The 15184-nt window shown below is 38.8% G+C and overlaps 1 protein-coding gene across 1 annotated transcript; it reads right to left on the bottom strand.

Annotated features, from left to right (window-relative positions):
• Nucleotides 1–10: 10 nt before the first annotated feature.
• Nucleotides 11–11342, bottom strand: nde1 (nudE neurodevelopment protein 1). Its single transcript, XM_079623011.1, has 9 exons — nt 11095–11342; nt 10119–10223; nt 9782–9935; nt 4429–4577; nt 4191–4327; nt 3826–4011; nt 3656–3741; nt 3418–3551; nt 11–2387 (listed from the first exon to the last, which is right to left on the bottom strand). Exons 2-9 carry the CDS (start codon nt 10202–10204, stop codon nt 2339–2341), a joined length of 981 nt encoding a protein of 326 aa, XP_079479137.1. The 5' UTR covers nt 10205–10223; nt 11095–11342; the 3' UTR covers nt 11–2338.
• Between the last annotated feature and the right edge of the window lie 3842 nt (nt 11343–15184).

The following is a 15184-nucleotide window of genomic DNA, read 5'->3' as shown; positions in this document are numbered from 1 at the left end:
TTCCCAAAGCATATCTTTTTTTTTTCTGTGTAATTTTTGAATGATAATTTAAACTAATTTAATCTTGGCTATCTCCTAAAAAAGAAATTTGGTACTTATGTTCTTCACTCATTCAAACTGACACTAATGGGGTGTGTAAAACCAGGATTTTACAAGCAAACAGATTTCGATCACTAACAAAATTCATGGTACCGTACCTCCACGGTTTTTAAACATGTACGATAGCGATACTATGTTTAATTAACACTTAGGTACCATAGTATATATCCAAATGTCACAAATTGATCCAAAAAGTGATAACACACTGTACCATGGTCAAGTTTTATGTTTTAAGCATTAAAGGGGTAATTCACTGCTGGCAAGATGGGCTCTCTTTGCAGTAGAAACAAAATAAAATAAAAAGTTTGAAATATGTGCGAAATTCTGCAGTGCTGCTGCTGACAACTAATTGGGGGTATCTGGATGCAAGTAACAGAGAAAGATTACACCTTGTTCATTTATTACCAAAATTTGAACAGTGCAAATCTGGATGAAAATCATCAACTTGTCCTTTGATGGATGCTTTAAAAACATTATATTTAATTATCTTAATTTACTGTGTACAAGGAACTTTTGTTGACCAAAACTGTTTTTTTCTAAATCTACATACTGCTATCTGTGCCTTACATATTATACAGAATTAAATCTGCATCAAAGGGGGGAAAATACCATAACCAAGAGCTGTCCATTCTGTAACAATAACATTTCTGAAAAGAAAGTCAAATAATCAGTCCTGTTAACTACATTTATTTTGTAGGTTATGAATTAACCAACAAAATGGTTTTACAGACAAGCATTGCCCTTGCTGAGGAATGCATGGATGTTGCAGATGTTTAGGATCATTAATAGCAAAGAAAAGTCATGTTGACAATGATACAAGTGGCAATTGTGCATGCCTTGTGCATATAGAGACAAATACAGAATTTGGACAGTAATGACACCTTTACTGAGGTTATTGCTTACATGAGGCCCTGAGATGGTGCAATCAAGTGTGCTAAATCTCCCCATCAACCATCATTCTCAATTTCTATAATTGTTCATTAGTACCTCTAGGCAAAGTGGATATATGTATAATGTATAAGTTCTTCCTTACATTTCTATTTTTAACATAAAAATATCTGTACCCTTCACTGAAGTATTCATATTGCTTGTTACTCAACTAAATCTACAACTCAAAAATTTGAGAAATGTGAAAACTAAGGGATTAAACTCCTCTCAGAATTCAATTTCTCTTCATCCCCGAATCCCTGAAATATCAGAGAATTAATACATTGGGAAGAATAGCGAGAGAAGCTGCAAGTCCCTTTCGGGCTAGTAAGTTCCCCAATACACAAGTTAACTTTGAGGCAAAGCTTATTATGGCCACAAAATTAAGGCACATTAAATTCATGTTCAGTGCATGATATGATAAGCAACTACTCTCCAGTACTGTAGAGAAAAATAATTCTTTGAATTCAAAGATGGCACTAACATTTTAAACGAGGAGTTCAATAGCTATTACTAGAAATAAAAAGGTTTTCATCATGCATAAACACTAATGTTCCAAGCTAATGTTGGTTACTTACATCAGCCCTTATGAGGCAACAATAGCTCACAGCAGCTTCAGCTCACAACATCTCACCCACCTCCTTGTAACATCATTTGCATCTCTAAACACCAAAGACACGACATTCCATTAGTAACAAACTCATTTCATCAAAATGCTAGTTTCTAAAAAAATAAAACCAGGTGTTTCTGCATTAAAAAAAATAAACCAGCTGTCAACATTTCTCCAGTCCAGCGATCAACAATAAGTATGTGCAGTAGATGTTTCACTGGACATTCAGTAGTTTAGTGCCAAATATAATGGGGTTGCAGAGGTGAATCTATGGACTCACTTTCAGTCACTTCTCCCAATTTATAGTCCCAAAGAGAGGAAATCAAGATTACAGTGCAGATTAAACATTTCAAAACTGCTATAATCATTAGATACCTAAAAACAACACAAACAAAAATAAAAAAACAAACAAACGTGAAATAAGAGTTAGTACATCTGCAAAACACATTGCAAATCTCCAACACAACAGCAAAACAACAGGTAGCAGTTTCAGCCCATGGGCCAGAGAGCTGGTGTACAGTTATTATAGACACAATAGCAGGGTTGATATGAGTGTACAAGCAGAACCCTTCTCAGATAGTGGAAGACTTGAGGCATAAGATATGTTCTAGCTCCTGAAAATAAAGCTTTTTCATAGTAATGTATTGGGAATACTGGTTTCCCCAATGACGTGGGAACGAAAGACAAGCTTATGCACTTTATTCAGAGCATTATCTTGGATCCTGTACCAAAGTCCAACCGTTTCACCATCCTGCAACACATGACACAGAAATAAGAACAATTATTCCAAATAAGCCAGATATGGTACAATCTAGGGATGGGACGATACACTTAAACTCACGATACGATGCACCTCGATATGCCAGGGTCACGATACGATACGATATCAAAAAAGGGAAAAAAAGAAAAAAATATTACTGTATAACAACAACTTATTTATTTTTGTTTCAGCTGCACACAGGGAAACACAAGGCCTAACTGGCCAAACACACACAACTGAAATGCGCTCACACACACACAAGTGAAACGCGCTCACACACAACTGAAACGCGCTCACCGCTCACACACACACACACACAACTGAAATGCTCACACACACACAACTGAAACGCGCTCACACACACAACTGAAACGCGCTCACACACACACACAACTGAAATGCTCACACACACACAACTGAAACGCGCTCACACACACAACTGAAACGGGCTCACTCACACAATCTGTTTTGCACGCGGACTTGACGGAGGTAGAGTTGGTGAGTTACTCTATTGCCGTCTTTGTCTTTTTTAATGAGAAAGCCAAAATACTGCCAGACATATATGACTTGTATCCAGGCGGAGCGTCCTCAATTTCAACCTCATTTGACTCCATGGTCGGCTGTTTGGGGGCAAGGCAGTTGGTGCTAATGCTAATATTTGTTAGCTCGCTCTAGACTGCAGTGTTGTTGTTGCAGCGCTGTCTTGACGTGATGACGTACCGCAGCCGCACCGTTCCCCGGATATATATTTTTTTTTATTTAGTTTTACCCTGCTTGATCAGCAGATAGTGCTGCCAGCCTGTCACCATAGACTGTATGTCTTCCCCATATACATACACACACACATATAATACACTAAATTATTTATATACTACGCAAATCATGCAGCAGTGCCATCTATCTTTATTTCGCGATATTTTGTCAAACGATATTTCGTCCCATCCCTAGTACAATCTACATCATTCTGGTCGATTATTGAGATGTTCTGAAATTAATAGTGAGACTATGAGACTTATCGTACAGGCCATTTGTGCTGGATGGGATTTCTGAGGTATCCCGTGAAATGCTTGGTGTACTCTGGCCAATTGCTGCACGGCTGGGTGTTTTCTCAAGGATGTGTAACTCTCTGCATGACGCCAGCTTTGATTCGAGGTTCTGAAACAGGAACAAAACATGCTTATCAAAACTACAGACCCATCTCACCTGAAAGAGTGAGTATTATTTGGTGATATAATGTTCACAGTTACAGCTGGACTCACCCCGACTTTCCTCAACAACTCTCCAACAATGTTGAGGGCAGATATCCGTGCAGATGTGGTAAGGGGAGTTCCAGTCAGACCTTCAACTGGACATGACAGGAACAATTTTAACTTTAACATTTTAACTCTTAAATGTTATAAATGAGTGGCAGTGCTGTGTTTGAGCTCACTTCTGCTGTAGGAAGCTGAGGGTGTGTTGAATGCAGTCCCTGAGCCCGGAGGTCTGGAGGGTGTGGCGAGGAGAGATGGGAGGGCAGACCTTGCGGGTGTGGTCTCTGGCTTCTCTGCATCTTTAGAAAGGCTGATCGACGACTTGCGCTCCTGTTTCTCCTGAACAGCCAGCTCCTGTCTTAAATCTGCCCGAGGAAAAAGATAGCAAACACAGCCAGCTCACATACACTGAATCTGTTAAAACATCTGAGACTGACAAATCAGGTGATTATACTACTGACTATCAAAGAAGTTCATCAGTTAATAGAAGTTCATCAGTTAAGAGTGAATTGTGTGTATACAAACAGGTTTCCATTGAGTTTACCTCTGGCTTCGTCTTTTAATCTCTGTACTGATTCTAGAAGATTTTCTTTTTCGTCAAGCTCACTCTCAAGGAAGGCATTTCTTTCTATAACATGATTCATTCTCTGCTCAAAGTCCTCAAGTGACATTATAGTAGCCCTGTAAGAGCAGGATTTTCAGAATAAATGGTTAAAATCATGAATATCATGAATGTATAACGGATTAGATTTCTTTTTTACTGGCAAAAGCACAGAACACACCTCTTAGCTCTTTCAAGGTCATCATTAGCCTGCTCTAACTCCCGGATATACTTGTGCAGTTGGTCCTTGATGGCTGTGGTTTCTGCCAGGTCTCCTTCTAGAGACGAGATCTGCCTGACTGCCTCCGAATGTTGCGTTTCATACTTCTCCTGTTAGTAAACAAGACAAAAGACCACACAAGAAGAGATAAAAACAGACATTTGATGAGATAAAGAAAAAAACACTGTAGTTTTGACATAAGACTTTGTAACGTCTCTCATCCGCACCAAAGCTGCATGTATTCAACCAAAAATACAGTAAAAACAATAATATTGTGAAATATTAAAATTTAAAACAATGTTTCTATTTAAATATATTTTAAAATGTAATTTATTCCAGTGATGTCAAAGTTACATTTTCGACATCATTACTCCAGTCTTTAATAGCTATGTTTTCATCCACCTATTTTTATGCTCACTTTGGGATATCGCATTTTGGTAACACTTTACAATAGGGTTCATTATTTAACTACATTAGTTAGCATGAACTAATAATGAAATTAACAAATCATATTATCTTTACTCACGTTTATTGTGTTACGTCTGCACACTGATATATATAATATATTATAGACCTATATTATATACAGTGGCTTCTTCTACTGCATCAACTTTTTGTTTTGTTTGATTTTTGTTAATGATCTTTATCGCCAATTTATCAGGAAGTGAAGATTTTGTTCTATTCGACTCACTGGCTAGAAACAGTGCTTTATTCGCAAATGTTTTATGCAAAATTCCAATCTTGAATTTGCAACTTTGGATGGACACAGCTAGTGTCACATGATCTTTCAAAAATCATTCTAATATGATGTCTTTAAATTATCAACATTTGGGGGCTTTTATCAGCAGACATTGATATAGGCAATTACTTCAGAGGAATTAACTAGCATGTGATGTAATTCGACTGAAACCCAATCAACAATATGGTTTTACAACCATGTTTCTGCAATAAGTGGCAAGTAAAATCATGTGTGAGCCTTCCATTCCCTCCAGACACTGATGCAGAAATAAACATCAGCTGCTTTCTTCATCCTGAATCGGATCTCTGTTGTTTGTCTGTGAATGTGCGATTGTTTATTCACTAAATACTGGGGGGGAAACAGACAGACATTCTGGATGTACACGCTCCGTCACAGAAGATTTAAATGCCTTTTATCTGTGGTTATATGCCTATGAAAGAAAGTCAGTTATAGATAACTAAATTTGTATTCAAATATTACAGATAAAATTCAATGAATGTGCTTTATGAGACATCAGTGACACGGCCCCTCCAAAAGGGACAGAAGACAGCAATTATCTTACAGCTTTTACTATTGTTTACATACATTTGGGGTAGTCTGGATTTTGTAATGAATCAAATTGATCCAGATAACAATTTTCAATACAATAATATTTCACTGAGCCAACTTTTGCAACATTAACAGCTACAGTGGGGATAACAAGTATTTGATACACTGCCGATTTTGCAGGTTTTCCCACTTTAAAAGCATGTAGAAGTCATTTTTGCCATTTTGTAATTTTTATCATAGGTACTCTTCAACTGTGAGTGACGGAATCTAAAACAAAAATCCAGAAAATCACATTGTATGATTTTTAATAGGGCTGGGACGGTTACCGCATTACCGCAATAGCGCGGTCACTTGACGCCTACCGCAGGTCTGAGCTAGTCACCTCATCACCGCAAAAAATAAATAAAAAATTGGCGTGCACGTTGTGTCTAATGACATGGATTCATTGATTCTAATGACATGGATTATGTCTAATGACATTGTGTCTTACATGGATTCAAGGTTTTCTAAACTAAAATTATCAGCAGAAAATCTGACCTTGAGTTGGGGAACGCAATGTTTCATGACGCATAATATGGATTCCATTCTAGAGATGCGCGGATGGGCTATTATTTCATCCGCAAGCGCATCACAAAACTCATCATCCATTCACCATCCATCCGTACCAACGTTTTTTGACCAATTTTCAAAACCGCACCCGCCCGCAATCCGCGATGCAAGGTGCTGCTGCCGCGAGCCGTGAGGCTAGAAAGCTCCTGGCTGTTCTAGAAAGGAGACTGATCCAAAGCAGCAAAGATATTTAACGGCTAAAGCCCGCAGTACAGCCTATTGGCTCTGTTGTATCCCCAGAATTCCGATTGGCGCACAGGGACAAAAATAAATAAATATTTTGACAGAGTAAAGTCTTCTCTACGAAATACAATGCAAGAAATCGCACGGGCGCCTCCACGTCCTGATTATATGTCTGCTATATTTGCGTCTTATTTATTAATTCCAGACAATTGGTTGATAAAACATTGATTAAGATACAATTTATACAAAACAAAATTCAATTTAAAGAAAGGCTTTCTAGTTTCTACAAAACAAAACTTAATAAAGTGGTCAAAATCCTCTCCAAAAAAAACAGCGGTTTACCACCATACCGCGGGAATTTCTTGCTTTTCAACAGCGGTAAGATAAAATCCATACCGTCCCAGCCCTAATTTTTAAGTAATTAATTTGCATTTTATTGCATGACATAAGTATTTGATACATTAGAAAAGCAGAACTTAATATTTGGTACAGAAACCTTTGTTTGCAATTACAGAGATCATATATTTCCTGTAGTTCTTGACCAGGTTTGCACACACTGCAGCAGGGATTTTGGCCCACTCCTCCATACAGACCTTCTCCAGATCCTTCAGGTTTCGGGGCTGTCGCTGGGCAATACGGACTTTCAGCTTCCTCCAAAGATTTTCTATTGGGTTCAGGTCTGGAGACTGGCTAGGCCACTCCAGGACCTTGAGATGCTTCTTACGGAGCCACTCCTTAGTTGCCCTGGCTGTGTGTTTCGGGTCGTTGTCATGCTGGAAGACCCAGCCACGACTAGGGCTGTAACGATACAGCAAACCCACGATTCGGTTCGTATCCCGATTTCTGACCCACGATTCGATACAAACCGCGATTCTTGCGAGGAGGGAGGATTTTAAAAGCCAAATAAATAAATAGCTAAAGCTATAACTCTGTTTTCTTGTAACAAAATACTTTTGAAAAACAAACAGAACTATACTCCATTGTGGAGATGATTCGAGCATGTTAAAAATTCTTCTGAGGTAACCGAGGCTTACTGTCTGTGCTGTAAACCACAAATAATATATTGCCTATTCCGCATGACCCGCATCTCAAGCACAGGAATAACGCTTGCCACAAAGTGAACGTGCCTATATAGAGAAATGCACACTTCCTACGAATTAGCATAAGCAGAATTAACGTTTAACGTTGAATTAACGTTAAATCAAGTAAAAGTATTTCAAGCTTTCTATGTAAGTTTCGATTCGTTTATGAGGTGAGTTCCAGTTCACGCGCGCGCCGGTGCCACACACACACACACACATACAAGCAAACACAGCGCGCTCTGCTCACTTGCTCTGGTGTTTGCTTGTGTGTGTGCTCGCGCGCGCGCTCGTGTGCGTGTGGGGAAGAGGTGCGATTTTTGAATAATAATCAAATGATACCCAGCGATCTTCGAATATTATTTTTGCTTGAAATTCCCATACCTAATATGTAAAAGACCCCGTCACATCTATTCTGGACGAGAAAGATAAGTCTGGGAAGGGGTGTGTCGATCGCGATCTGCCTTCTCACACCGCGATACAGGTTCGTGGATCTGAGTGTCGCGATTTCGGTTTAATATCGTAAATCGTTACAGCCCTAGCCACGACCCATCTTCAATGATCTTACTGAGGGAAGGAGGTTGTTGGCCAATATCTCACAATACATGGCCCCATCCATCCTCCCCTCAATACGGTGCAGTCGTCCTGTCCCCTTTGCAGAAAAGCATCCCTAAAGAATGATGTTTCCACCTCCATGCTTCACGCATTTGTTTCTTCCTCCAAACACGGCGAGTGGAGTTTAGACCAAAAAGCTCTATTTTTGTCTCATCAGACCACATGACCTTCTCTTATTCCACCTCTGGATCATCCAGATGGCAAACTTCAGACGGGCCTGGACATGCCCTGGCTTGAGCAGGGGGACCTTGCATGCGCTGCAGGATTTTAATCCATGACGGTGTAGTGTGTTACTAATGGTTTTCTTTGAGACTGTGGTCCCAGCTCTCTTCAGGTCATTGACCAGGTCCTGCCGTGTAGCTCTGGGCAGATCCCCCACGATCATTGATGCCCCACAAGGTGAGATCTTGCATGGTGCCCCAGACTGAGGGAGATTGACCGTCATCTTGAACTTCTTCCATTTTCTAATAATTGCACCAACAGTTGTTGGCTTCCTTACCAAGCTGCTTGCCTATTGAAGCCCATCCCAGCCTTGTGCAGGTCTACAATTTCATCCCTGATGTCCTTACACAGCTCTCTGGTCTTGGCCATTGTGGAGAGGTTGGAGTCTGTTTGTTTGATTGAGTGTGTGGACAGGTGTCTTTTATACAAGTAACGAGTTCAAACAGTTAATACAGGTAATGAGTGGAGAACAGGAGGGCTTCTTAAAAAAAAACTAACAGGTTTGTGAGAGCTGGAATTCTTACTGGTTGGTAGGTGATCAAATACTTATGTCATGCAATAAAATGTAAATTAATTATTTAAAAATCATACAATGTGATTTTCAATACAACGTAAGACGCTGATGACGTGTTATCTGGTGCGCCCGAGGTTCGTTTACAGTCTGAGGGAGACGCACGCTATATTCAAGCTATTCTACATTGTTTGCGTGGATATCATTTTTTTAATGGTGCGTAAATGTGCATGTCGCGGATGAGACACTTTTACAGCGTGCGTTTCCCTCATAAATGAAGCTCGGGCGCACCAGATAACACGTCATCAGCGTCTTATGCCATCAGCGTAACTGTGAAGGATTGACAACAGACCCGGGAGGAAATACAATGCTGAATAAAGTCTTATTTTGTGTTATTTTTGGACCAAAAAGTATTTTCGATGCTTCAAAAACTTCTAACTAACCCACTGATGTCACATGGACTACTTTGATGATGTTTTTATTACCTTTATGGACATGGACAGTATACTGTATATACAGCTTCAATGGACGGACAGAAAGCTCTCGGACTAAATCTAAAATATCTTAAACTGTGTTCCGAAGATGAACGGAGGTCTTACGGGCTTAGAACGACATGAGGGTGAGTCATTAATGACATTATTTTCATTTTTGGGTGAACTAACCCTTTAAGGTGTGATTTGGGAATATTTTCCACGTACCCATAATCTTTTAAATCACTCAATGCAGATCTTTAAAGAGATTGTTGTTTACCATAAATCTTCTAAAAGAGCAATGTATTAACCATGTCTCTATGATGCTCCACGGTACCTTGTAATTCTCTAATTCCATGCGCAGTCTGTTGTTGGCTGTAAGGAGTTCGCGGTTACGGGCATCACACTGCTTCAGCTCTGTCTCCAGCTCCACCTCATAGTCTCGACTCATCTGCTGAAACTCCTGCAGCTCCTCCAGCGTCTCCTCAGCCCTGAACACACAGTCATTCAATAAAATTAATGTGGGTTGTAAAGCAAAATCTTTTACTTGTTTCTATACAATGTGTTTAGCAGCAAACATGTACACTGCAAAACTGCCTCGCTTCTTCTAAAGTTACTTTATGTCCGTTGTAGATCAAATTTCAGTTTGAATAAAAAAAAAAAAAACACTGTACCTCTGCTGGTATTTGGCAGCCTGCTCCTTCCAGTAGTCCCTCTCTTGTTCAACAGATGCAAATGTTGCTGGCTCAGGCTCACTCATTGCTGTTCAGTCAGGTTTACTGGCAAAATAATAACCATCAATATATATATATATATATATATATATATATATATATATATATATATATATATTTACAAATGTATCAAGTTGAAAATGCAACGCAAAAATAATAAATAACAATAGCAATAAGACATGGGCAAAATATATGTATATAAACAATGCACAGAGAAGAGACTAGACAAAGCTGTTTTGCCACTGAAATAGTTTCCTCTTTTATGAGTCACATTTTATTGTAATAGCGAGGAAAAACAGAAGAGGAAGGGCGTGACTTGTGATGATTTTTAAAAACTAGAGATATTTCCCCTCAGGCGTACAATTCACGGTTGCTCAACCATTTTTAACAGCAGCAATATGTCAGTATTTAAGGACTGTGTGACTAGACTACATGAAGACTTCTTGAGGATTTACAACCCAAGCTAAGCTAACGACAACAACAAAATATTCCCCACTAAAAAGACGGTGCAATAAAGTGATATGCAGTTCTGTTTCCTATAAAATTATCAACATGTTAAGTCAGAGTTAACATTCATAATAGACGTGGGATACATCAACTTTCTCTCAACACGTAAAGACAGCAGTCTTATTTGCTAACAGGCTAACGTTAACAGCAAACCAGACACTCAAAGTTTTATTAACTGTCGGCGGATTCATGCGCTGAGAAGCTAGCAGTTACTTCGACAACGGATGAAGACGATGTTGACATGTAAACTGGATTAAATGGTTGTATATTACAATCACGATATTATTAAGAGTATGGTGACGAGCGTTTTAGATAACTAAGTTAACACATATCATTACTGAGTCGAACTGATCAAACTATTAACGTTCCCATTATCAAGTGTAGTTAATCACGCTAGCTAGCAACTTACCTTCGGGTAACGTTAATGCTCAAAGTTGCTTTCTTCCAAATTTCTATTTCCTGTGAGAAACAATATTGAGCTAAAAATATGTTTCAGATTCTTGAAAATAAAATAACTGAAATAATATGTTCTGGCACGTTACACTCGTGACAATAGGATTCTCCCTTCTGCTGTGTAAAAACTCTCAGCTCGTGGTTTGTTTCATGCCTTCCTCTGATTGGCCGATTTGTAATGATGCCATCATTTTGCAAGCCAACGGTTGGTTGTTTGGTTTCGTTTTTTTTATTTTAAGCGACCCTCCCTTATCTTAGTCGGGCACTAGACGGCGCTAAAAATACTGCACGAAACCAGAAACCTTTAAAATATTTATGGCAAGCCGTATTTGCTAATTGTACCCGTAATTGCATTTTTAAAAGTAAGAATTCAATAGAGAGCTCTACAATTAAATTCTTACTAGTAGCAATTATATTTAGAGAGCTCTCTAATTCAATTATTACTAACAATAATGATTAGAGAGCTCTCTAATTAAATTATAAAAATTACAATTACAGAGTATGGCAAGCCGTTTTAGCTTAAATTGTACCCAGCATTACTCGTCGTAATTGCATTTTTACAAGAATTCAATTAGAAAGCTCTACAATTCAATTCTTGAATTTAATTCAATTCTAAAAATGCAATTACGACGAGTTACGTTGGGTACAATTTAAGCTAAAACGCCTTGTCATATAAGAATGCAATTGCAGAGCTCTTTAATTCAGTTAGGGAGAGCTCTGCAATATCTTTAGATCTTTTTAATCTTTTTAATCTTTATTAGATTTTTTACTAGTACAATTTTTATTAGAGAGCTCTCTAATTCGTTTAGAGAATCGATTTGCTTCGTGATTCTTTTACGCCATTGCATAATGTACGTCATCACGCGATACCTTAAAGGAATTATTTATTTTTATTTGTTCCTGTTGTGTAATTGTTGTTCAAGCTATAATAAAATTTATAAAAAGTTCACCCAAAAATGAAAATTCTGTCATAATTTACTCACCCGTAGGTAAGAAGAATAAATATTCTTTCTTCAGTTGAGAATGAATGTTTGTAACCAGACAGTTGACAGCACCCATTGACTTTTGACCATTGAAACTGTGTGAGTCAATGGGTGCCGTACGGGAACATGATGGAGAGAAAAGATGACAACATTTACATTTTTGGGTGAACTATGCAGTTTAAATCACAACATGGCATACAAACTCATATTTATACTGTATTTATTGCATTACATTTTCTTTTCTTTTTTTTTACAATAATTCTAATTTAATGAGTCAGTTCAGTCAATAGCAGCCATGATTCAGCTCTTATAAACAGCCATTTAGAATCTAAATATCTGCATTATACATTAAAGGGGTGGTCAAATGCCCTTATCACAAGATGTAAAATAAATATCTGATGTTCCCAGAGTGTGTGTGTGTGTGTGTGTGTGTGTGTGTGTGTGTGTGTGTGTGTGTGTGTGTGTGTGTGTGTGTGTGTGTGTGTGTGAAGCTTTAGCACAAAATACCCCACAGATATTTTTGTTAAAGTTGTCACTTTTTGAGGGTTTTGTGTGTGTGTGTGTGTGTGTGTGTGTGTGTGTGTGTGTGTGTGTGTGTGTGTGTGTGTGTGTGTGTGTGTGTGTGTGTGTGTGTGTGTGTGTGTGTGTGTGTGTGTGTTAGCAGCTGCGATTACCTCTTGCAGACACACTAAGATGACAGAAACTGTTCTGCCTTTAATGTTAAAACAAATCAGACAAAAAAAGACTCAAGAAGAAGTGACAACATGTAGAATGCAACAGGACGTCTGTTACGGGCGGACGGACACCACACCACCCTTAACATAAAGGAGAGACGCACACAGATCGGCTCGTATAAAATGTAGGGGTATTTATTAACAGAAAAGATATCAAAGATTAGATAGGTTAGGCTACTATAACCAAAATCTTGCTGAAGCGGAACGTTTCCTACTGCCGGGTGGACGTCTGGACAGCAAATTGTCAGCTTGATTCCCAGGCTCTGTGTGCGCGCTCCGGTGTGCTCTCAGTAGCCTGTTATGGCGCAAGCAGGCTGCGCTCAGGTGTGGCTCATCTGTAATTAAGACACACACAGATACCAAAGCTGGGGGACGTAACCATAGACATGTATAGAAAGGCCTTAAAAATGCCTTTCTATACATGTCTATGGACGTAACAACGTCTCTGAAAGGTTAGTTGATGAATTTATGTTGCTGATGTGGAGTTAACTATCCTCAATTAGGATTTTCTGTCATGGTAATATAAATCACTCCTATAGGAAACTGATGTGAGATGCACACAGAGTGACTTTCTATTGCATGTGAAAAGATGGATGCTAAAGTTTGAGCTGACTCACAAATGTACTCTTATACAACAACTTGAGTGCTCAACATGGACTGTGTGTTCCCGGGGGCGCGGTTTATGTACATTTTAGGGTTGGTGATGTCACTAAACCGGGAGGAATGCGTATAAGAGGGAGGAATGTCGTGTAGTCCCGACCATAGATATACATAATAAAGGCTAGATGTCTCGTCCGCGCTGCTGGCCAATGGAGGTCGACGTCAGCACCTGGTGGCAATCTTGTCACAGGGGGCTCGCTCACTCGTAACATTGTGTTTTAATGGTGCATGTACTTTTTAAATAACCATAACTTGCTGTTGGTTTGTTATAAACGTCAGAGATGTAGTTATGACACTGCATACGTTTGAATAATTAATATTATATATTTCAACATGTTCAAGCATCCAGCATTATAGCCACGTTAATAACGTTTGTATGAAACCAAACCGTTTGTAAATCCGTCAAGGTTTCACCGAGATAAGAGTATTTGTGTTCGTGCAGATCACTCACCTTACATCAGGTACCACAGAGCCCGCCAGAAAGCTTGCCTGTGACAAGATGGCCACCAGGTGATGACGTTAGAGACTCCGCCGTAAGACATCTATGGTCCCGAGCGACTACCAGCCGTTTTATGTAGTCCTTTTCTTTAAAACCAATAATCTTCTTTTGCTTTGAACGTTGTAACTTTGCAGATGTTGTTTATGATCAAACAGCAACATTACTAACTAAAGTTAGACAAGTGAAATCATACTCAACCACACCAATGCTGAAATTAATTTGCATCGCCTCCACTGGAAAACTTGTTACAATTTAAAACCTTTTTCATGTGTTGACAAAGTTGTCACAATCATGTCGTGAACATATTTGCAATGCTGTTTATTTATAAAAAATGTCTGCTACTCTGAATAACTTTTTGCCCATTCAATCAAATCAGTTGCTCTTACAAATGGTTTTCGGTGAATTGTTGATCGCTCAAACCAATTCAGTCAGTTTGAGCACCCCAAAAACTATTAGTTTATGAATCATACGTAATTATTAGTACTATTTCCTAAAATTAGCCTATTTGAGAATGTAAGCTGGAGAAATATAAGTCAGATACACAAATAGACTAGTCACTATGAACATGGTGACAACCAGCATGTGCTGAACATTATAACTATAATTATGTTCAATAATTGAAAACGTTAAATCATAATCAATCCAGTGCTTCATGTTTTTAATCTAAAAGGTTTTTCCTGGAGCTGACCTACATATTTGTGCTTTTTCATTATTCTGTGAGGCCCTGAGAGCTGAATTAATTCTGACCTCTGATGACCTCAGCGTGAGCATTTGAAGCCATTTTAATCCAGTTGTAGGGATTTGCTAGAACACAATAATAATAATAAAAAAACAACGGAAGACACATCTATAGATTGCACACACCAAAAAAACATTTCTCATTTCACAGGATAAAGATACATGATTTACATGCCATCCCATAAATAAAACAATAATTATTTCCCAACAGCCGCCACAGCTCAGAGTCTCTATGAAATGGTAACACAGGACTGTGTAAGAATTCCTTGCTCAAGTAGCAGAGGTCTGCCATGGCTCAACTGGGTCATGGCTGTATGGATCATCTTCTGCTTAATGACCGGCACCCAGACAAGTCCAGTGACCAAAAACATCAGCCCCACAGACAAGAATATAGGTCCTACTAAATAGGGCACATTGCCCACCTGTGTGAAG

The sequence above is a fragment of the Phoxinus phoxinus genome (genome assembly GCF_949152265.1).
Source record: "Phoxinus phoxinus genome assembly, chromosome: 1".
In the NCBI taxonomy this organism is placed as follows: Eukaryota; Metazoa; Chordata; class Actinopteri; order Cypriniformes; family Leuciscidae; genus Phoxinus; species Phoxinus phoxinus.
Note: the sequence above shows the minus strand (reverse complement) of the source record. Positions and strands in the feature narration are given on the sequence as shown.

Excerpts from the sequence above, each read along its gene's own strand:
- nde1 (XM_079623011.1), bottom strand. The coding sequence starts at position 10,204 with ATGAGTGAGCCTGAGCCAGCAACATTTGCATCTGTTGAACAAGAGAGG. Across the intron at positions 4,012-4,190 it reads ATTAAAAGACGAAGCCAGAG|ATTTAAGACAGGAGCTGGCT; the intron begins GTAAACTCAATG and ends TTCCTCGGGCAG. Across the intron at positions 3,742-3,825 it reads CTCAGCTTCCTACAGCAGAA|TTGAAGGTCTGACTGGAACT; the intron begins GTGAGCTCAAAC and ends TGTCATGTCCAG.